The sequence below is a fragment of the Equus caballus genome, chromosome X (genome assembly GCF_041296265.1).
Source record: "Equus caballus isolate H_3958 breed thoroughbred chromosome X, TB-T2T, whole genome shotgun sequence".
Taxonomy (NCBI): Eukaryota; Metazoa; Chordata; class Mammalia; order Perissodactyla; family Equidae; genus Equus; species Equus caballus.
This window is the reverse complement of record NC_091715.1, coordinates 127,180,889-127,202,767: the sequence shown is the minus strand read 5'-3', so window position 1 is coordinate 127,202,767 and position 21,879 is coordinate 127,180,889. Positions and strand designations below refer to the sequence as shown.

The window sequence follows — 21,879 nt, the reverse complement described above, 5'->3', positions numbered from 1 at the left end:
CTGGGAGGTTTTTACATTTAAAAAAAAGTCTTAAACATCCTTAAAATAAATGTGTCGTAGAAATGTATGACATACATACAACATAGGATTGCCTTTTAATCCTCATCTCAGATTTCATTCATTAAGGCATTTTTTTAAAAAAAATTGTTGCTTTTTTTAAACCTCTGCTACAGTGCAGCAGGCAGCATTTCACAGGATGAGTAAGTTCGACACTACAGAGAAAGACATGTGAAGCCCTCTGGCCTTCCTGCAAATGCAGTATTCTTTCCACATCATGCTAATGGCCTTTGATTTAGTTGGAAAGCACTGCTACTCTTTCTTTGCCATTCTATTTTCTTTTCCTTCTATGTGAAGGAGACTAAAATGCTGGGTATTTTTGCTAATTCTTTTATGATCTCTCTGTGAAACTTGATGAGAATGAGCCACTGCCAGCTTACTGTAATCAAATCAAGAGCTCAGACAAAACGCACACATCTTTGTATTGACAAAGGTTTTCTGCCTTTTGAGTTGTTATCTGAAGTGTGACCAATTGTGGCCACAGCATTGGCTATGTCCTCGGATTGAAAATGCTTGTGCAGCTTCCAGGGAGCCCTGAGCGCTTTCAGTTTGGGCCTCTGTTATTAACTTCGACTTCTTAAGAAGGCATGGCACCAGCAAGAAGCAGCTGATCTGTTTGGAGGCAAGTAAATAAATGGAAGAGCTTCAGCTGAACTGCTTTTATCCACTTCGTTGGTTCTTTGCACTTTGAGCCTGGATGTTTAGAACATTGTTGTTCTTCTCTGCCCACCCTCTTTCCATGCGTCTGTCTATCCAAAGAAGAAGGGCTTATTTGATCTAGCACTGACTCCAATTGATTGACTGAGAGGATTCTCAAGCCAGTCAGGCCTTTCTGTGTATTGTCCCTGCCCATTTCCATCACCCTCTCTCTTGAAAGAATTAGCAGAGCAGTTGAAACTCTTGTAATAAATGTGATTCAAACAGGGAGGGTGCCCCACGAGCACACCTTTTCTGGAGGTCAGTTGGGCAATGTGTCAGAAGTTTTGAATACATTCATACCCTTGGATTCAGTAATTCTACTTCTAGGTATTTATCTCAAGGAAAGAAATATCTGCATATAGATTTATGTACAAGGATGTTTATCACAGCATTATTTATAATAATGAAGAAATAGGAGATCAGCCTAAATGTCTCATAATGATTACATTATGACCTGTCCATATATAATGTCATAGTATGTAGTTGTTAAAAATAATGCTTCTGAAGAATTTTTAATCACATAGGAAATGCTAATCATACAGTGTTGCATGAGAACAGGGTATAAATGTATTATCTCAACCATGTGACCATACATATCTTCCTAAGAAAAAGTTAGGAAATTCAGTAAACCGTTGTTGCTCTTTTAATGGCAGGATTATGGATAATTTATATTTTCTTCATACCTTTCCATATTTTTTAAATTGCGACAATTTTGAAAGGAATACTTCATAGAAAAAATGTATTTTTTATGAAAAATGCAAGAACTGCTTTGGTGGTGTTTAAAAAACTGGGTTTTTTTCTTAAGTATCACAATGCTCGCTCTAGACAATTTGGAAAAAGTAGAAAAATGTATCAAAGCCTCCAACAGTTAAGTTGAATGAATAGAATAAAGAGAAATAAAGTTATTTTTGAAAACATGAAGGTATATAATTTTCTTGATTATAATAAAATGTCACTGAAAAATTTGGGTGAACAAAATTGAGAAACGTATTGAAAAAGTCACCCCCGGTCCCCAACACCCAACCATCACCATTGCATTTACCTCATCTTGTTTTTGTGCAGGTCTACAATACATAAACATACCTGCAAATTAGAATCATAACTGATTATGCTATTTTGTGTCCTGATTTTTCTCTTGATAATTAGGTCACGAGCAGACAGACTGTATTATGAGGTTTGTCTATGAGGCTATATAGTAGAGCCACATAGAGGTTAGTGTATGGAACACTCGGAATGGCTGCTTCAGCTGCCTAGCTTGCTTAAACCTGCCCTCAGGCTTCTCTGGGCACTTCTGAATGAGAAGGAATATGCTAAAGTGAACTGGCTAGCTAGTGCTGGGAGTACTCTTACTGAAAATGGAATGGGGTCCAGTGGAAGGGACCTTATAGTCCTGAGCCTGTGTCCCTGGCCACATTAGCAAGAGACAGGGGCCATGAGAGATAAACATTGTATTTACTCACTAGGAGCTTTAGCATTCAAAATCCATTAACTAATAAAATTAACCTTGGGAAGAAAAGACTGTTCCTACTTTGGCAGGATCCCCAGCACCCTTTGGCTGTTCACAGCCCCCAGTAAAGGCTGCAGCTGGCAATTTTGTCATCCTAAGAGAGGTCTCTTGATGTGCTGTCAGTTGATGAACATTAGTCAAGCACATGTCTTTTTAGTTCATCATGCCCTAGCAAGCACTCTTAAGGATTGAGATTATGCCAAGATAGAGGAAAGTGCCTGTTAAAAACTTGTACACACTTTACCAAAAAAAAGCAAGACAGAGGGGGAGATAGTTATAAACCACAGTTTTGGTTTGGTTTCAGTCAAGTAGAATGCTTGCTTAATTTCCTTTTTTTCTTATATTTATAGATGCCTATGTTCGCTGTTCTTCGTTAAGTACTTGATCTTGGGTGAAAGAATGGATGGATGTAATTCCTTGAGTTTTTTTTTTTATTATTAACAGTGTGAAAAGTATGATTTGTAGCATTTACGAGGAGGCTTCTTTTCCTGAGGAATTTTGTTGATGTGGTAACTTCACGTTTGCAGGCCACACCAGAGCTGTGAAATACAGCCTTTACAGTAAAGAGGAAATGAATCCTTATATGTAAAAGGCAGCTTCCTAATAATATAAACACAAGGTGGTAATTTATAGCACCAAGCAAATGGATTGAATAGAAAGGCCTTCCAGTCTCGTAAGGTCATGGGTTAATTCTAGAATGCATTCTAGCTCATTAATCAATAGCCAGTCAATTGTTTATAAAGGAGTAACTAATGGCATGTAATAGCAGAACTGGGGGCTTTTTGAGCTGTTTCAAGAATTCTGAATGTTTATTTGATGCAAGACAAGTGGCTGGGGATAGACGTTCCAAAAGTACATGATGTTCTTCTTCTTTTTTTAAAAGACAGGATATTTACATAGAAAACTTTTATATGGAAAAGTTTTGCCTTTTCACTCTGGTTTTTCCCATGTTAAATTGGTACTACTGACATTAAGAGTAATCACATTTTAGAACCGGAAAATACTTAAAATTCTCTAGCTCAACCCTTGCACTGAGCTGACTTCTGGCAAAGAAGGTAGTATGCAAATGAAATACGTGGGGAGGGTTGGGGATTGATCTGCTGCTTAATTCTTTATTTTCCTTTCCCCAATTCTTTGCCTAATCCTTTGCCCTGATCTTTTTGTATGTATGTATGACGTGTATGCTGTCCTCTCTTTTAACATAATGGAAAATCTCTTCCCTAGGTTGAGGTTTTCTTCACTTCGTGTTTTTCACTCAGTAGTCACTCCCACCCTTGTAGATGTCTGGGACATTTCACAGCATTGGAAGCTAGCGCCATTAAGCATTTCCTTTGGCTAAATTGTTCCCAGTTTTATAAGGCCTTGGGTCTTCTTAACTGAGCTCCAGCAGCTTTGGCTTCATGTTACCCCAGATGGATAATATTTGACTCTGCCAGGAAAAATAAAAACCAGCCTTAAAAGAGTTTTTAAATGATTGTAGATATAAAGAAACCTTACGAAGAAACTCTAAAGGTGACAATAACATCACCTCACATATTATGACTAGTGTTCATTTATTGAGCATCTAGTATGTGTGACGCATTGTCCACATGAGGTCAGAGTAGTAATGGCCTCATTTTATGGATGAGGCTCAGAGGGGTTAGATCTTTTTTCCAATCAGTGTCATATAGCTCATAAATGAGAGATCCTATGCCTTTCCCACTGTGTCATGCTGCTTTAGATAAGCAGCACGTCACAGTGTTTATTTCCATTCCTATGTTAAGTGGTCATTCATGAGCCCTAGGAGTAGCAGTTGCTTGATCCTTAGATCATAAATACTTAAGCCTCCAATGTGAAAATTGAAGGGGAAATAAACTGATCACAGACACCATATTTCAAATGCTTGCAAACTATCTCCTCTCTGACTCTCTTTCACATGCCAGTAGCATCACTTAAAACAGACTCCTTGAGCAGCACTTTTCTTGAACACGAGCAATTGCTGCAAGGAAGATCCAATTTCCAGTGAACTCACCTTCTGATCATTGTGGAACTCTGGTTTACATTGCTCCTGGCTGGTTCCTCTTAGCTACCAAGTGTCTTATAATTGGCTTCAGGCAGAATGATTATGAAGAGATGGTTACGAGGGGTCTCAGGCCTACACAGTTCTTCTTCAGCAGTTAGGATTGGACTCTGACCCTGAATTCTGAATAACGGGGGAAAAAGTGGAGATGAGCATTGCAGCAATTAATGAAGTTGCTGTTGATGGCTGTGCACCGGGACCTGAATGTCTAATTTGTGTTCTATTCCTCATTGTAGAAGGAAATATCGTAGGAAGAAAAGGGGGAATGGGGATGTGAAAGAATTATACAAGAACGTATGAGAGCTGCTAGTTTGATAGGAGGAACAGATGCAAAAGTTTTTTTTCCCTTTTTTCCTTACAGCAAATTACTATGCTTTGGTTGATTTTTGTACCCAATTGGTATGGAGTTTAGAATTTAAATTATGTCTGCCATCCTTACAAAGTCTCTTTGAGGCAAAAAGCATAGGTAGAATAATGCCCTTTAACAGGGCCAATAAGAGTAAGTGTGAGGAGAAATGAGTTTGGGTCCTTTGGATCCCTTGACATTTGTTCTCTTGACTTCATAGGTGAAATAGATGACTATTTAAAAATTTGCTGTATGAACTGAAGGATTAAGGATTTTATAGATGCTTTAAAAATCCCTTGTGCACTCATAAAACCATGTGTGGAGAGTGGCCATACAGTAAAGGTGAATTGGATGGAGGAAATCTGTCTTTCTAGAAATTTTCATTACAGTCTGATTGGGCAGGAAGGTTAAGATGCGTGGTAAAGTTGTGTGCTTCGAGTCCATAATAGCCACTCAGTACATACTTGTCAAATTGTGAAGCCATTTGGAGAGATTAAATTATCAGATTTTAACTTGTTATATCAGTTTTATAGACTTTCTATATATAGCCCACTCAAACGATCTTTATATTCGTAATGTATATGGCCACACTAAACAGTCTTTAAAAATGTGAAGGAAAGGAAATTGATTTTCTGAATGATTAAATGAATTAGAATTTAGTATGTACATAGCACCATGCTCTTAAAGTATGAACTAACATACATCTGTCCATACATACACACACACACACACACACACACACAAACACAACCTCCCTAGACAGAATTTGATCATAGGGAACAAAGTAAGTTCCGTTGTGGTGTTAGACAGAGGGCATGTCGGTTTGAAATCAGTTTTCCTCTTCATGAGATCATTTCACTTGTCCTCCGCAGTACCTACATTATATATAGCTACACCAACCACCGAAGGCTCTTGACCTGAATGAGGAACTCTAAGAATGTTTTATTTTTTCCATAAAATGTTAGCGTTTCTTTGACCTGGAGCACTTTGAAGCCTAAAGGATGCACTCTGACATTTTATGAAAGTTTTAAATTAAAACTGAGCTTGACATGCCACTCTGTCCCCATCCTTAGAAACAGCGCAACTGTCGCTGCCATTCATTAAAAATGCAAGTGAGTATTCAGAGTTACCTATTAAATGAGTCGTGAAAGCACAAGTCAAATAATTCTCAACATCCCGTTTCTACACTAAATGATGTGTGCCAATTTTATGAGCACATATAATAAAAATCCAATGTAGGGAAAGACCAGTGGTTGCCTTCGGAATCTTATCTTTTGGATTGTGAAATATCAATAGCATTGGATTGACACAAGGCTTGCATATTGATCTCAATGGCCAGGCTTTATTTTTCCAATACGTGAGAGCTAAGTGTACAACACACTGGTCATGTAGTAACCCAACTCAGTGTGCCTTCTTTTATGTCCCCGATGAGCCAGCACTACTTGGCAAGGATGCTGGTCATTCAAGCAAGGTTTGGAAAGTGGACCAGATGATGTTTAAGGTCTCTTCTCACCCTAAAACTCCACAACTTTGAATTCTAGAAAAGTGCTGCCTGCATCTTGACACTTAGGTGAGAGACACTTCCACACAAGAGTATTTGTCCCCAAAACATCATAAAGAACTCACGCCCAAGAATGCAACAAAAAATTTTAAAAACCCAATTCACTGAAAAGACGTTTTCCCTTAATTAAAACATTAATGCTTACCCTGAATGCTTCACATTCAACACAGTCCCCGAGCTGGCGGTAATTGCTAGTGAGAGGTAAAATGGGAGAAGTTTCATTGGCTAGGGCAGTGGGTCTCAAACTTAAGGGTTCAGGAGAGTCTCAGATGGCTTGGCCCTAACCCTAGGGTTTCTGATCCAGTAGCTTTAGGGTGGGGCCCAAGAACTTAATTCCTCACAAGTGCTCTGGCGATGCTGATGCATGGCTGTCCTGGGGTCACACTTGAGAACCACTTGGAATTTTGGAGAGGATCAGAGGCCATCCCCAGTACCTGATTGGAATAACACTTTTCATATGGTTCCCCGAGCTTCTTGTGTACATTCTGGTCTTCTTCCAGGGAGCAGGCTCTACACTTGTAATGGGCACGAGGAGTTGACTTGCACTTTGATTTACTCTTCAGAGGGAATCCATTTTCCTTTCTCTCTCTGAAGAAGGCCCAGGAAATATAAAAGGCAAGCGGTAGGGGAAAGAAAAACTAGACAAAAGGGAAAGGAGAGAGGCCCCACCCCCAACACAGACACACGTATACAATTTGAAAAGCGGGAACCCAGAAGACTGTGGACTTCGGCTCCAAGCCTCAAGAAACCGCGTGGTGATGAGTGAGGGCACAGGTATGGACTCTCAGAAAGTCACACACATTCCCTCCACAAGGCTTCAGTGTTTTCAGTCCAGGTTTTGAAAAACTATTTGAAATTAGTTTTCAGCCTCTGGTTTGTCCACCCAACATGAGAAGGTTTTTGTAGGGCTATGGCATATTGATAAGCTTGCTAATGTTCTTCTGGCTTTGAAGGAGGCATCATATTTTCTTTTCTGTTCCATGTTCACTTGGAGGCAGTTTCTTCTTTGATGTGGTCCTTGTATTTTGCTTTGGTATTTATTACATTTCCTGCTTATAAATTTGATATCATGAAGTGTTTATTTTTATAACAGACATAGCTTCCTTAAGAATGATTAATTTTACAGATACACTGTTAGCTCATGGAACTTCTTGAGAAAAGCTTCAGGAGACACTAGTTTGCCATTTGTACTTAAGAGAGTAAAATCTTTAACACTTAGGCTGTGGCTATGTGGTGGCCAAAAAGTAAATCTGAAATAACCAGGTATTCTTACATATTTTTTCAGTTATTTTTCCACGTTGTCTTATAACTATGCCAAATCTATGCTTGAGTCTGTTATGCATTCCATTTCTCTCTCTGTATCTCAGTAAAAAGTTCTAGGAAATCTCGTGTTTTAGACTTCATGTACCCGTTTTTATCCAGTTCTTCTTTCTTTACCTTGTGACTAAGTGAGAGAGAGAGAAAGAGAGAGACTGTGTTTTATATTGACTCCTGAGAAATTCTTGATTTAAAATCTCATTTTTCCTCTCTTAGACATAGACACATGTGTAAGTGACTTTGTAACGTCGATTTCTTTTCATTGAGAAATGATCAGAGGTGCCAGATTGCCCAAAAGAAATCTCCCCTATATACAAGCATGTTTTCCAATTTAATTTCATGATTATTTTTCAGTTTTCAAGTTTACCTGAAAAGTGTTCAGTTCTTTAATTATTTGAAAATCTTTTCTTTCTTTTCTTTTTTTTCTTTTTTTGTTTTGCTTTTAGAATTCTTCAAAGAACTACTTGAAAATGCAGAGAAATCCCTGAATGACATGTTTGTGAAGACATATGGCCGCTTATACATGCAAAATTCTGAGCTATTTAAAGATCTCTTCGAAGAGCTGAAGCGCTACTATGTGGTGGGAAACGTGAACTTGGAAGAAATGCTAAATGACTTCTGGGCTCGCCTTCTGGAGCGGATGTTCCGCCTGGTGAACTCCCAGTACCACTTTACGGATGAGTATCTGGAATGCGTGAGCAAGTACACTGAGCAGCTAAAGCCCTTTGGAGACGTCCCTCGAAAACTGAAGCTACAGGTCACGCGTGCATTTGTAGCAGCCCGTACTTTTGCTCAAGGCTTAGCAGTTGCAAGAGATGTAGTGAGCAAAGTCTCCGTGGTAAGTGCTGTTTGCATTCTGTGTTTTTGTTTTGTTTTGTTTCATTTTGAAAGAAAGTTTGGGAGAGGTAGAAAAATAATTATAATTCTCTTGGCTCAGTAACAGTCTTCTTTTGTGTTCTTTCTCTTACCTCTTCTCGCCTACACTTTGTCTTGATACATGTGCAGTATATAGTTGTAAACAATACTGTCATCAGTATCTTTGTAGATCAGTATTCTTTTCTGTGGTTTTCTTGGTAGCTATTCTTAGAAGTGAGATATATGTTCACTTTGGAACCTTAATTTTAAAATAGGTTTAATACCTCCATACTCTTTTTCAGCTCCTATTCTACTTCCCCTCCAGAGAAGGAAGCTTACACAGACAGGCTCCACATTTGGTTGTTTTGAGTGACCATCTTTGAGCCTACTAGTTACAGACTAGAAAAGTATTTGACATCCATTACTGTATGTTTTCTTGTTGTAAGGTGTACTCAGAGTTCTTCAGAAGACAGCTTTCTCAGACAGTTAATGTGGACCACCTGCTCTTGCATTATGACTCTGTTTATAGAATTACCAGAAGAGAGAATGAAATTATAACATGTGGGCAAGAGCAGACGAAATGAGCCACGTTGTCCTCATTTGTAAATTAACGGAACTGGACTAGGCCAATGTTTTTCAGACTATCTTCTTTAGAACCAGCTGAGGAGGTACTTCAGGGGCCTCCTTGAGGAGAGGCAAGGGGTCTTCTAGTGGGTGGGACTCAGCATCTGTGCCTTTACTTCATGGCTACACCAGAGAAGCTTTGCTTTCCTCAGTTTTGTGTAGTGGAGTTTTGAGCAAGATTTCAAGGGGGAAAAGGTTTCTATGGCTCCTTCACCACCACTGCCCCCCCTCCCCAAGATGAAATTTGAAGGCCTTTCCATCTCTACCCTTCCATGACTCAGCACCAGTGAAGAAATAGAATATTTGTGGACAAAGACTCATCTTAGTGTTGTTACTTTAAGCCCTCAAAGGAAAAGCCCAATTTTAGTCCATTGCCAAAAAGTCTGGAGATGTAGGGACAGCAGCTTCTGCTTAGGCCATTTGGCTGTTTTCAGGACTGGACGAGTGGTCAGAATGGAAACTGGACAGTGATACAAAACACTAAAATACCAGTCAGATTGCCTATCAGAGAGTTCCTTTAGAGTTAGGGTGACTATATAATTTATTGTCCAAACTGAGATGCTTATTGTCTAAACTAGGAGGTGCTTATTAACAATCATTCCCAGATAACGTGTCACTAATTTTTAATAAGCAACCAGGACTGTCCTGGACAGACCAGGATTCATAGCCACCGTAGTTAGAAAACTTACATTCAACAGAGTGAAGATAAAGATTCTGAAGAATTGTGTGTTAGAAAAATTAGGTGCTTATAGGATATTTCATATTAGAATTGGGTGATATAAAAATTAGTTGATTGGTTGCATTCATTATTACAGTTTTGTTTGTTTTCTCTCTCATCTCCAGGCCATAAACTGTCAGACATTTCTTTCCAGTATGATTTTGTTCACTTCTTTTCCTCCTGATATTTTCATTGTAAATTGCAAAAATCTCTTGGGGCATATGAGGGTAGGTAGGAGAAAGTGGGGAGATGATGGTTATAATTAAAGGCATAATCTGATCCTGAACTTCTCCCAACCTCAGCAGCCATTATTCATCTTGGAGATGCTCATGTCAGAGTCCCTAAACAATGCACAGTTAATCCAGATCAAAGTTATTTACATTGTAGTTCACCCAACACATTTGGCCTCCTTCAACTAGTCCCTGTGTTTATCCTAAGCTGAATAGGCAGGAAGGCACTGCTGTGTGGTTTTAATGTCTTATGTGCATGTGCGTGCTGAAGAGGAAGGCAAGGAGTAGAAAGCCTTTTGCAAGCATTTGAAAAGTGGTTTCTTTCCATTAACCATACCCACTTCTTTTGAGTTGGTTCTTGGGAAGAAGGACCAGGCTGACACAAGCCTTCCTTGGTGTTAGCCTCACTTTGTGAGGTTGGAGCCCCCTTAGAGAACTGAGTTTCCAGGACCCCCAGCTTGGAGTGGAGGGCAGTGGATGAAACAAGGAGGCCGTTTAGAGACGGTTCATTGGAGGTTAGAAGATTGAGGGCTAGAAGGCTTAGCATTGTCCACATCACCCTCCCTCCCAGGGTAGCGAGAAGTAAGCAAGTGTGGCTTCCCTGTGCTGCATTCGTCTTGACATGTTCTCAGAATTAACTGTGGGAAATCAGTAAGATTGGCTTTTGTGTTTAAGATTCAAACACCCTTACCTATGCAATAAAGTATTTGACCCAAAATGAAATAGTCACAATCAATTTCTGATGTTGCTTTTGGTATGAATTCTTTTGTCAAAGTAAGAGAGAGATTTCCTGTGTACCTTAGTATTGTTTGAGAAAGTTACTTTCTAGGTATAACCCTAAAATTTTTTTAGAATTGATATCTTTTCTATATTCATCGTATTCTCATATCTGCCTGAGATATTTGCATAGTTATGTGAGAATACAATGAATGCAAGCTATAGGGTTTAATTTACTTGGAGTAAACATTACTTGCCAGTTGTTTAGTTGAAAATACTGTTTTATGAAAATACTTTAAAAAGTGTTATGTTTATAACTGGCAACTTTTTTAAATAATGTTTTGCTTTACTGCTGAGCTGCTTCTAGACTGGAGGACTGATTTGAAATCAAACCCTCCAACTAAGTTGGGTTATATTATTTAAATTACACCACAAGAAGACACTCAGGCATCAAATCACTTTCTAAAGATGCTAAAACACAGATTCTGTAAAAATCTATCATCTGTGTAATGTTTCTGTTTAGAAGCATGCAAGGAATACTTGCAAATTTGAGAAAATATTCGTTACATTAGTTTTGGGAGTAAAACTACCAGTTAAACAGATTTTTAATTTAAGGTACAATGGTATAGGGAAGACAGTAAATTATCTGGCTGTTAAAAACTTATTTCAAATTGAACATGTTAAAAAATCTACATTTGATTAATAAAGTATGTAAGTTTCTCTACTAGTCTGGGTAGCCAAGCAATGGTTTTTCATGTGGGTTCCCACCCCTGCCAACCACTGTCCAAGTGCAGTTTGCAGGTGGAACTAGAGTAACCCAAGAAATAAAAATTCCCTCTTTTGAGGTCCAATAGAATTAATTACCTTTGGCCTGAAAAAGACCTTTCAGAGTGGAGAATGTAGTTGCTAATTAAAGAGAGTCGCCTGACTCACTTCATCTACAGAGAGGTCTTTAAAGTCAGGTATAGAAAGCATCGTGGTCTTGGAGCTAGTTACTGCATACTGAACTCAGAGATGTTCCCACTTTCTCTCCACGGGTGGATTCCTTGCTTTCCCAGTTTATTTTGCAACAAAAGGGTTGTGGTTATACCTTGAGCAATGATTTGATTTTTACTAAGCCTTTTAAAGGCTATTAGCAACCAGCAAGCTTAACTTACTTCAAGAGAAAGTCACTTGTTGGTTGAAGTGTACATGCCTTGCTTCCATTTTTCTGGGCCCACACACCCAGTGATTTCAGCTTATTCCATTGAGCTTTATAATTCATACTTCAGAGAAGTCCCTTTAATTAGAAACAGATGGTTCAAGAATACCCTGGTGCTACACATCTTTGTATCATTTATTCCATCTTTACTTGTCACGGTTCATGATACATTTCTTATTTACCTGCTTGTAGCAGCAGTTTTGCCTGGAAGGGTGAAGTTGTGGTCTTTCCAAAATGCGCAAGTGGTTACATGCACCATGAAAATTAATAGCTCCTATGCCAAAGAGAGTTGCATTCTCATGGTTTCAATTAACACTGACATAATGGGACTATATCTACACCCCCACCCCAAACGACGGGGACTATAATTAAGAATCAGTGCCCTACCATTGTGCTGTCTAAATGACTGTCCTGCCTTGAAAACAATTTCCATTTCTCCCCTTCATTTCTGTCTGTTCCTAATGCCCCAACACCTATAAGAGTACTACAGAAATTATTTTACCATTTACCTGAATCATCTTAAATGTAAATTTAAAAATGGCCAATATGGAAAGCTTTTAAGAAGCAAAACGTAGACATTTCTTCAACCCTTAATATTATTTTTACTCAAAACCTCGAAGACTAGAATTGCAGAGGATGGTGGGACTCTAGCTATAGTGGAGGGTGGAGATGGGGATGTTGGGAGTGGGGGGCTGTCAAGGACTGAATGAATAGAGGTCACATGCTCTCAAAACAAAAATTGAGCCCTCTACAAGGGGACTGATACAAAGATGCTCCGACCTACAGCTCATAACTGAGTCTAATAATTAATTTAAAACAAAACAAGACATACTTTCAAGTATTAATGCAGCTTCAATTTTATCTACAGTGTATCTACAAGTATTCCTCAATGAATCCTAGTTTATTCCATATATTTCCTTATGACTTAAAAATTATATCATCAGGCAAATCGGAACGTCGCATGCTCCTTTCTTTTGTGTGTGTGCATTGAATTCAAGACGAGTTCGGAAGTTGTTGAATAAACTCATCACATCTCACGACATGTTTGGGTTCCCTATCTTTTTCTTTTACCATAATTTTGGAAACTATTTCCTGTTACTTTTATTGGGTGCTTATGTTACCAAGCAACAGATAAAATCTAGACCTTTTCTCTTTGTTTGGTACTATTGGTTGTGCAGGAGAAAAAAAATGTTGCTGCGAATGTAAGGAATTGGAATAAACTAAAAGGAAATGTGTTTTTAACTCCAGTGCAGCATGTTGACTGCCATCACTGTGTAATGTGGCTTAAGGCTCATTCTGAATTACTGAAATGAAATCCAGGCTGCACGAGGAGTTCTGCTCCAGCATTTTTCTTTTTTCAGGCTGCTTGCAGTAGTTTTTAATGTGGTGTTTAGAAAACACAGGTTATTTGGTAGAAAATCTTAATCTATATTAAAAGAATCTTTGCAGCGAAGGAGACTTTTCTGCAAAGGCTTTTTCTAGCAGAAATGACATGCAGATGTAATATTAAGTATATATCATGAGGCAGGCAGGAACGAGTATTTTAAAAAGAGTCTTAATAAGTTAAAAGGGAAATGAGGATTCTTCCAATCACTACGTTTTACTGTGAAACAGACTGGCTGCTAAAATCTACATTCTAAGGTACCCCCTGGGGTTACCTTAACGTTTAGAAAGACCTTAGTCAGTCTCGAAGGACTTTATAAGACTTGGAAATTGGCTATTAATATATTGTCATTATGGATCATTAACTCTGATTGTGGTTTAACAGAAAGGTATTAAGTCTGGATGATGTTCCCTTTCTATCATACTGCCCTCCCAAAGTAAACAAACCACTTCATTCTTACATAAATAATGTCGAAACCTTTTTCTTATATAAATAGTGTTCTGCTTTCTATTAGAAGTTGATAATCTCTGCTACCTTTAGTTGCAATTCTTTCAAAGTGTTAAAACTTTGGTAAAATACATACTGTTTTCTGTTTTGTTTTGTTCAAGTGAACTCTTTTTCTCTTCATGTCCAACCGTGTTTACTTGAGCCTTTGAGTTCTTTGTGAGCCGAGGCTGGTGAGTGATTTATATATTTCTCACCCCTATAGCATCTTGAACCGTTCTAAGGGTATAGCATTGGCTGAATAAGTCATTATTGTGTATTAAACAATGTCATCTCATCCAAGTGTCCAGTCAAGTATTGTTCCATGTAGAACAGTTGCATCCTAGCTTGCCCTCCAACATAAAAACAGGTTCATTTGCTCAATAAATTTGAAAACTGCAAATTCTCACTAGAGAACATCCAGCCCCATGGCTTGGTGTTCACTGTGTATGGATGCCTGGTACTAGGTCTCGGCACTCTGGAGAAGGACCAGCCTCATGTGCTGCCCTGAAGGTTCCTACAGTCTGTTAACACATCAGGGAAGTCAAGTGTACCTGCTCTAGAACCAAACTGCCTGGATTCAAATCTTGGCCCATTTACTGGAATGTCTTGTGTGAATCCTTTAATTTCTTTGGGCCGCTGCTTCTCATCTGTGAAATGCAATGATAATACTCATCTCATGATTATTTTGAGGTTTAAATGAATTCATACATGTAAAGTACTTAGAACGGAGCCTGGCACATAGTACTCTGTAACTATATGATATCAATCAATAGATCCCAGTAAAGCTATCAGTAGACAAGTAATTCTGACATATAACAAGATATTTTTCTCTTGAATCTTGACATCAAGACATCCATGATCATGAAACCATGGAAACTAAGCATTTTCTTTGAGACCATTAATCAATTCTTGTGTTAGTGGTTCAAAGGAGGAAGGGAGGAGTGTACAGTTTTCCTTTCCCTGTTCTTTCTCAGAATCATTTTGAGAATTAACTATTTAATCTGTGAGAGGTCTGAAAAATGTGACTTTTATAAGAACAATCATAACCCTCACCCCAACTCCTACCTCAGCCCCCAGGATTCTGGAAGTCATTTATATCTAGGCTCAACGATCCTTCTAAAGAAAAGGAAAACATATCAGTGTTGATCAAGAGCTGTGACCCAAAGAAGCAATCAGATTGATCATTGTAAGTGACATGCCATATCATAGAGAATCAATACATAACTGAGGATTAAAGGAATACCTTGGAGTATGGTTACCCCTTTTGTTAATCCCCATATGGCGTCATCTACCACTTGATCTTGGGTCTTCTGGAGTAAATATACTTCAGTAAATAAGTTTTTTGGAGACTCAAGAAAAGTAATTGATTGTGAGTGTTACAAGGGAGTAGAATGTGAATGAACTTGAATTTCCTTTCAAAATTAGTAATTCCCCAGGAGAAAGTATGACTTAGTCCACTATTACATTTGTGTATGGGTGAAAGGTTTGCCCCTGCTATGGTGGAGAGGCCGTTCAGAGCTTGTGAAGGAGCACTCACCAGGGCCTAGTATATCACGACAGCTAGAGCCATGACTGGATCAAGGAGATGCTAGACTTTCATCAGAAACTCAATGAAGGAATTCAGATTGAAGTACTGTATACTGTTTCCCTTTTTCTTCCCTATGGCAGTGGTACCCCTTTGGCTCTTTTACTCACCTACATGGCTTCTTACCATGAACCCCTTGAAGATTCCAAAAGAGAGGCAGCCATTTTGTTTAGCCACTGGGTGAGTGCAAAGTCAGAAGCTAGAACTGGTCCTTGGCACTCTGGGTTCACCATCCTGAGCTTGGTCAGGTCGGTGAGGATGGAGACCCAAGACCTGGGGAGTAGTCCCATTATTGGCCCTTCCTCTGGGGTGATGAACACTGTTTCTTTAGGGTGCATGACTGTTTTAACACCCTTCTCTTTATACTAGGGCCTCATCCCACACAAGGAGTTTGTTTCCTGGGTTCTGAATTTCCTTGATGTAAAATATTGCATAGTGGTCTTGATTAGCGGTCGTGAGACGAAAGACAGATTTTCTCTAACTTTGGTATTCATGTGTCCTTTCTCATTCCAGTTTTCTTATAACTTCCCCATCTCTCTTCTCAGTTCTGGTACTATATAGTGTTGCTGAGGTATGTTATAGTTGAGTTCCTTGTGATCAGTTTTAGTAGTTACACAACAAATCATGTGTAGAGCCTGAGCCAGTACTTAGCCAAAGAATGAAATGGAAAAAAAACCCCCACGAAACCCAGCTTCATAATCCCTCTAATAAAACCCTACTGTCATTTAGTTTGGTCTCTGTTTTTAAAATTTGAGCCTCCATCAACTTATTTTGAGAGTCCTGCAAGGTCTACTGCATAAATGATTTGACTTACAATTGAACTAAGACTACAGTGGACCACTTCCTAGAGTTAAAAATGAAAAAGAGTAGGAAAGGACTTCTTCGGAAAAAAAAATGTTTCTCAAATATAACTACTGAGTTTAAAACTTTTGCTTACTTCCTAATGGCCTATATACCGTTTTGGAATTTCTTTGTGTTTTCTAGAACAGTTTCCATATTGTAACGTAGAAATTTCTCCTTGCCTTTCTACCTTATCACGTACATTGTAGAATAATCCCCGACACATAGTAGGTGCTCAGTAACTATTTGTTGACATTTTAGTGTTCTACATCTCTTCTTACTAGGGCATTGTTTTTTCTTAAGCGTTAATGTTCAACAAATGCCGCTTACTAGTCCATGATTTTTCATAAGCATTTACAGAATAACTCTTTACTTCCCTAAAATCCAGCCATTTAGCAGTCTCACCGATGTGGAACCTAACGAAAAATGGAGAAGAAAGCAACTGATGTGTAAGATTAGAGTTTCATGTATTCTGTTTAAGAAGGCAGGGAAACATGATAGATGTGGGAAATCTTTTCATCACGAATGTTCGATAAGGTGCAGTACTAGAATCCAGTGTAGCAGGGTGACTGTCAGCAAGTCAACTAATCTCTTTGGCTTTGGTTTTTTTATCTCTTAAATGTGAAAGCTGTACTCAGTAATCTCTAAGGCCCCTCCCAACTCTAAAGACTTCTATGATCCTATAATTCTCTGGCCACCTTCTCTCTCTAGTCTTGTTTGCTCATCTGTAAAGTGAGAGGGCAGACAAGTATCAAAAGCCTAACCATCTGTGACTTTAAAGGAATGAACCTTTAGCTATCCAGAAAATCTAGCTATCCAGAATGGTCATTCCTCCAGGGTATTGGTTAGCCAAGATTTTACTGTACATTAATACATAGTTAAAAGGATGAATTTAGTGCCTAGAAAAACATTTGGGACTGGTTAAAACTGTGGAAAAGTCCTAATTCTTCATAGGGAATGTTGATTTTTAGTGTATACAATTACCATCTTGTTGTTGGATATTCTCCCGCTTTTAGGCTGGAGTTCTGTTTGAGATAAGAGGATGTGTGTGTGTGTGTGTGTGTGTCTACACATCAGGTCGGAGCCTAATAGTGTTAGGTCTTCCTCCTGACAGTACTAATCCCCTGTTCCTGTTCCTAAGGGTGCTGTTGATAAGTGTATCCAAAGTCGCACCCCAGAGCAGGTGCACTGCTGGACTGCCCTGCCTCTCAGCATCTGTTCCCTGTGGCGGTATCTGCTTTCCAAAGTCTTGTCTTTGCAGCACTGGTTGGTAGTGATAGAGAGGAATGCACTAATCCTCTGATATTGACTCCAAAAGAGGAGGGTGGAGCAGAGAGATTGAGAAGACAGGAACTGTTGGTTAGCTGCCAGCATGTGACACCTGGCCATGATCCTTTCTAAGCATTGATGGAAATGAGTGACAGGATGGAATCAGCTTTTCTATGCCCCAGACAGTTTCACCTCCTAGAAGTAGAAAAATGAAACTAAGTCTAATTTCTCTGCAGAGGACAGCCAGCCGAGTCCGAATTCAGTACTGCTCTCATCCTTGTTGCCTCCCTTCCTCATGAACTTTTAGTAGCCCCCTGTGTCCTACCATATTTTGTCTTGGTTTCTGCCTGGTGTCTAAGCCCCTGTAAATTCTGGTCACGCACACACTCTATGCATCCAACCTTATTTCCCACAATTTCTCAACCCCATTCTAAGATGCCATGATGTGCTTAGTACATTCTCTCAGAGCTTTTGTTCATTTCATTCTCCCCACCTGGGATGTTCTCCCTTCATTTAACCACTTAAATCCAAGCTCTTCAAAATTTAACGGAAGTCTCACCTCTTCCGTTAAGTGTTCCCTGAGCATTTTGTGCTTTACTGCTCCCAAGCCCTTGAAGCCCCTTCATGTAACCCTCAATTTAAGTTTTTTCATATTCTTCCCTGTAAAATGCACTAATTTTGCCTTCTGCACAGCTGCTGGCACAGAATGGCGTACACGCTAGGTACCCTTCTAACGTTGAATGGGGGGTTAAATTTCAAAGGGCAGTTTTGTAGTCAGTGTGTTTGAAAAGAAGATGTGCTTGCGTTCCCGGCTGGCAAAGACAAACACAGTGATGGTAGAGGCCATAACAGGCCCTGTGTGATGGACAGGTAAAGGTAGCCTCTGCTACTGTGTCTCATGGCTGATCCAGGAAATTTATTTGTAAAAGGACTGTGAAATAATTGAGCCATTTAAAATGACTAAGAGTGAGAGCGTGTGTGTGAGAGAGACAGAGACAGAGACGGAGACTGAGAGACAGGGACGGGGGATGGAGGAGGAATGGGAGTTGTTTACAGGGTGGGAGAAATATACAACTTGGTTATTTAAGGTCATGCGCTGCTCATCCCTGTCCCCACACCCCCCTTGTCCCAGCACATACCTTTCCTTTCTCTAATCTTAATCTAATTCACCTCTTCAGGAAGCGGGCCAGGCCTGCTAAATATGATCCATCACAACTCACTCTTAAGTTAAATACATGGCCAAGCCCTCAGTGTCAACGTGATGGGCTTGCAAATTCTGTGTCTCTCTTCACCCTGCCATTGTCTTTTTCTTCCCCCGAATCAGGTAAATCCCACAGCCCAGTGTACCCACGCTCTGTTGAAGATGATCTACTGCTCCCACTGCCAGGGGCTCGTGACTGTGAAGCCGTGTTACAACTACTGCTCCAACATCATGAGAGGCTGTTTGGCCAACCAAGGGGATCTTGATTTTGAGTGGAACAATTTCATAGGTGAGCAAGTCGATTAGTGTATTTGTGTCGCTGGAGATAGCTCAGCTTCCAGCCACAAGGAATATTGGAATTGTCAACTATGAAATTTCTGTTCATGATTTAGTGTTTGCCAGAGTTCTAACTGTACTCAAAGTTCAGACCATTTTACAAGTAAATGTTCCCTTGAACTAATGGTGGCATTTCTGAAGACGTTAGACACGGTGAATACCAAGTTTTCATAACAAGAAAGTGACTTTTTGATATTTTTCCCCTAAAGGTCAGTTTTAGTTATGCATCATAGGCTTGTATCCGTGTAAATACTGGCGTACAGCCATCGCTGAGTTGTCACAGTGGTTTTAATAATGTTATATGTGTTACACTGCAACCTAATCTTCTGCACACTGGCTGGATACTCGCTGGATATTTGGATCAGGTGAGATCCGATTAGAAAATTAGGGCTTCTGTTTCTGTGGAGGATTTAACACCAAGAGACTGCTCTAGTAAGAATTGAAGGACTTTTGCCCTAATTTTAGAGGTAAGTGTTCTCGCATATACCTTCAACATAGAAAACCATTACTGGAACCCAGACAGCAATATAAGTGAAGTGACCAGTTTCGGAGAGGGTTAATTATGATTTGTGGACAGGACAAATTAAGGATAATTTAAATGTCCTGTCATTGAGTCCCATGGTGCCTACTTAATGCATATGCTGGTCCTGAAACCTCAGTGACCAGTGTCGGATCTCCTAATGCTGAGTGCTCATGGGGCCACGCACACATACTAACAACTCACACAAACAAACTCAGATTTTTGCCCATCTGCCAGTCACATTTGCATAATTGCAGAATTTGAGTGTCTTTATAAGCACCTATTTTTCAGTTGTTTGTTTGCATCCTGGGAACATGGATGCAGTCTGCTGGCTTCTTTTTTGGTGGGGGGGTTGGAGCTGGGGAACACTTTCTAGTGTGCATGAGAGCTAATTACCATATTAACTCTCTTTGAAAGTGCATCAATAAATTGGCTCCAACAGATTCGTGAGAATACTGACACAGGAGGAAAAAAAAAGATGTGAATATTAAGCACTTCAGCACAATTGTAGCCTAAATAGCTCAAAGCTAGAAGACCTGAAAAAATCTTGTACACACAGAAAAGCAGAATGCCGTGAAAGGGAAGGCGTAAGACCAGTGAAGACACACACGCACAAATGGCACATCGTGTCGAGAATGAGGCCACGGGAGAAATGGTTGCTTTAAAATATTTCCCATGGAAATAAAAGCCCATGGCACTTTCAGATCTAAAGTTGATGTTTTTGCTTTCTCTCTTTTTTAATCCCATTCTCATCCTGACACCCAAATGTCAAGTTTGTAATTCAGTTTTGCTAAATTCTTTTTTTTTTTTTTTTAAAGAAGCTGGTTAGCCTTTTCCCTTTCCCCTATAATATCTAACACACTAGTTCTCTGGGCAAAGGCCACACAGCACAGAAAACGGGTGATGACACAATGATCTAGTTTTGCTGACTTTTCTACAGACAAGTCAAGAACCAAGTGCAGAGGGGCATGTCTCCTGCACTATTCTGTTATTCTGACATGTCTGGCAGAAACTTTAGCTCATATCCTTGTATTAAAATACAAATTCTTTTACATAGTTTTCCAAGAGTTTGCAAGTCCATATTAAATTAAAACCATACTCTGGCTTGCTTAATGACTGTTTTCAACCAGGTACTCTAAAACAAGGAAAACTTAAGTTGCTGTTACTGCTCTTAGTATGGGTTTAAAGAATTACATTTGTTACCTTTCAAGAAACAGAAGTAAACCCAAGTGGGAATTGATAGGATTTCGGAATCAATTTTGCTATTATTTTAAATGATCCTTTTTGGAGAGATGAAGTATATAATTGTATCTAAACTTCATTTTTAGTGGGTATTATATTTTTATTTCTAACAAGCTGCTGTAAGAGGCCAGGAGTAATAGACATTGTTAATCTCCAGTGCTTTCTCATGAATTTTCACAGGGGTTTAATTAATTTGCTCTGTGGTTGTAGAATTCAGTCCTAATTTACATGCCTCTGCTAGAAGTTTTTTTCTCTTAGCAGGGAATTTTTCTTTCTCCTTTAAATGGCTGCGGTTAAGGAATGGTCAAGGGCTTTTCCCCCCACTTCTTTAAATCAGATCTTGGGGTTAAGTCGGGAAACTGCCTTTTGTCCTTCCAGTCGAGTCGTGAAGCTGAAGATGCGGGTTTCTGATTATTGGTGGCACAGTGCAAAAGGAATCGCTTTCTCTAGTGAGAAGGGGATTCTTTGTTGCAGGGGGCGGGGGGTGCTCAGTGCTAGCATCCTGAGCACTGAAATCCTGCAGTTGGACTAGACCCTTTAAGAAACTAAGGATGAGTTCCAAATCAGCCTTGTTGCTGCCATGCCCTCCCCTTCTTCTCTTTAACTGCGTCTATTAATGTTATCAACCTTTATCATCAAGGTGGATCCAAATAGCTGCAAACACCTTGAACTTGGTTTTCTAAGAGGTTGGTTACATGAAACCTTCAGTTTGAAAAATAAACCAAATATGCCCCCCAAGTCAGTTTCTGAAGAATCATAAATTAGGCTTAGGTGCAACTTATTCTCCATCACATACTGTAGGTGTGTTAACATTCATTTGACTCATAGCCAACCTTATTAATATCACATGTTGCTGACAGCAGGAATTTAGTATTGGAGTATTGGGATTGCTGGCAGGGACACCAGCCAGTTCCTGGCAGGAGGCAGGAACTGGTCATGGATCCCATAAATAAGAGACCTGTGGCCTAGATCAACCAGAAGAAAACCAAACACCAAACCAACCATCTTTGGATTTCTCTTGGGGCCTCTAATCAGAACTGGCTGCTTCTGCAGAAGAACTCAACTGATAGCCCATCATGACTTCCTCCAGGGTTTAGAGGCAGCTTGGGCTCCTAGGCTGCAGGC

General features: G+C 39.5%; 1 protein-coding gene across 1 annotated transcript in view; it reads left to right on the top strand.

The window, feature by feature from the left end:
* Positions 1-21,879, top strand: part of GPC4 (glypican 4) — a 104,447-nt gene that overhangs the window by 75,900 nt on the left and 6,668 nt on the right. Inside the window, exons 3-4 of the mRNA XM_023633974.2 lie at positions 7,993-8,384; positions 18,780-18,945. Of these exons, the coding sequence (XP_023489742.1) occupies positions 7,993-8,384; positions 18,780-18,945 (558 nt within the window). The remainder of the gene's footprint in view (positions 1-7,992; positions 8,385-18,779; positions 18,946-21,879) is intronic.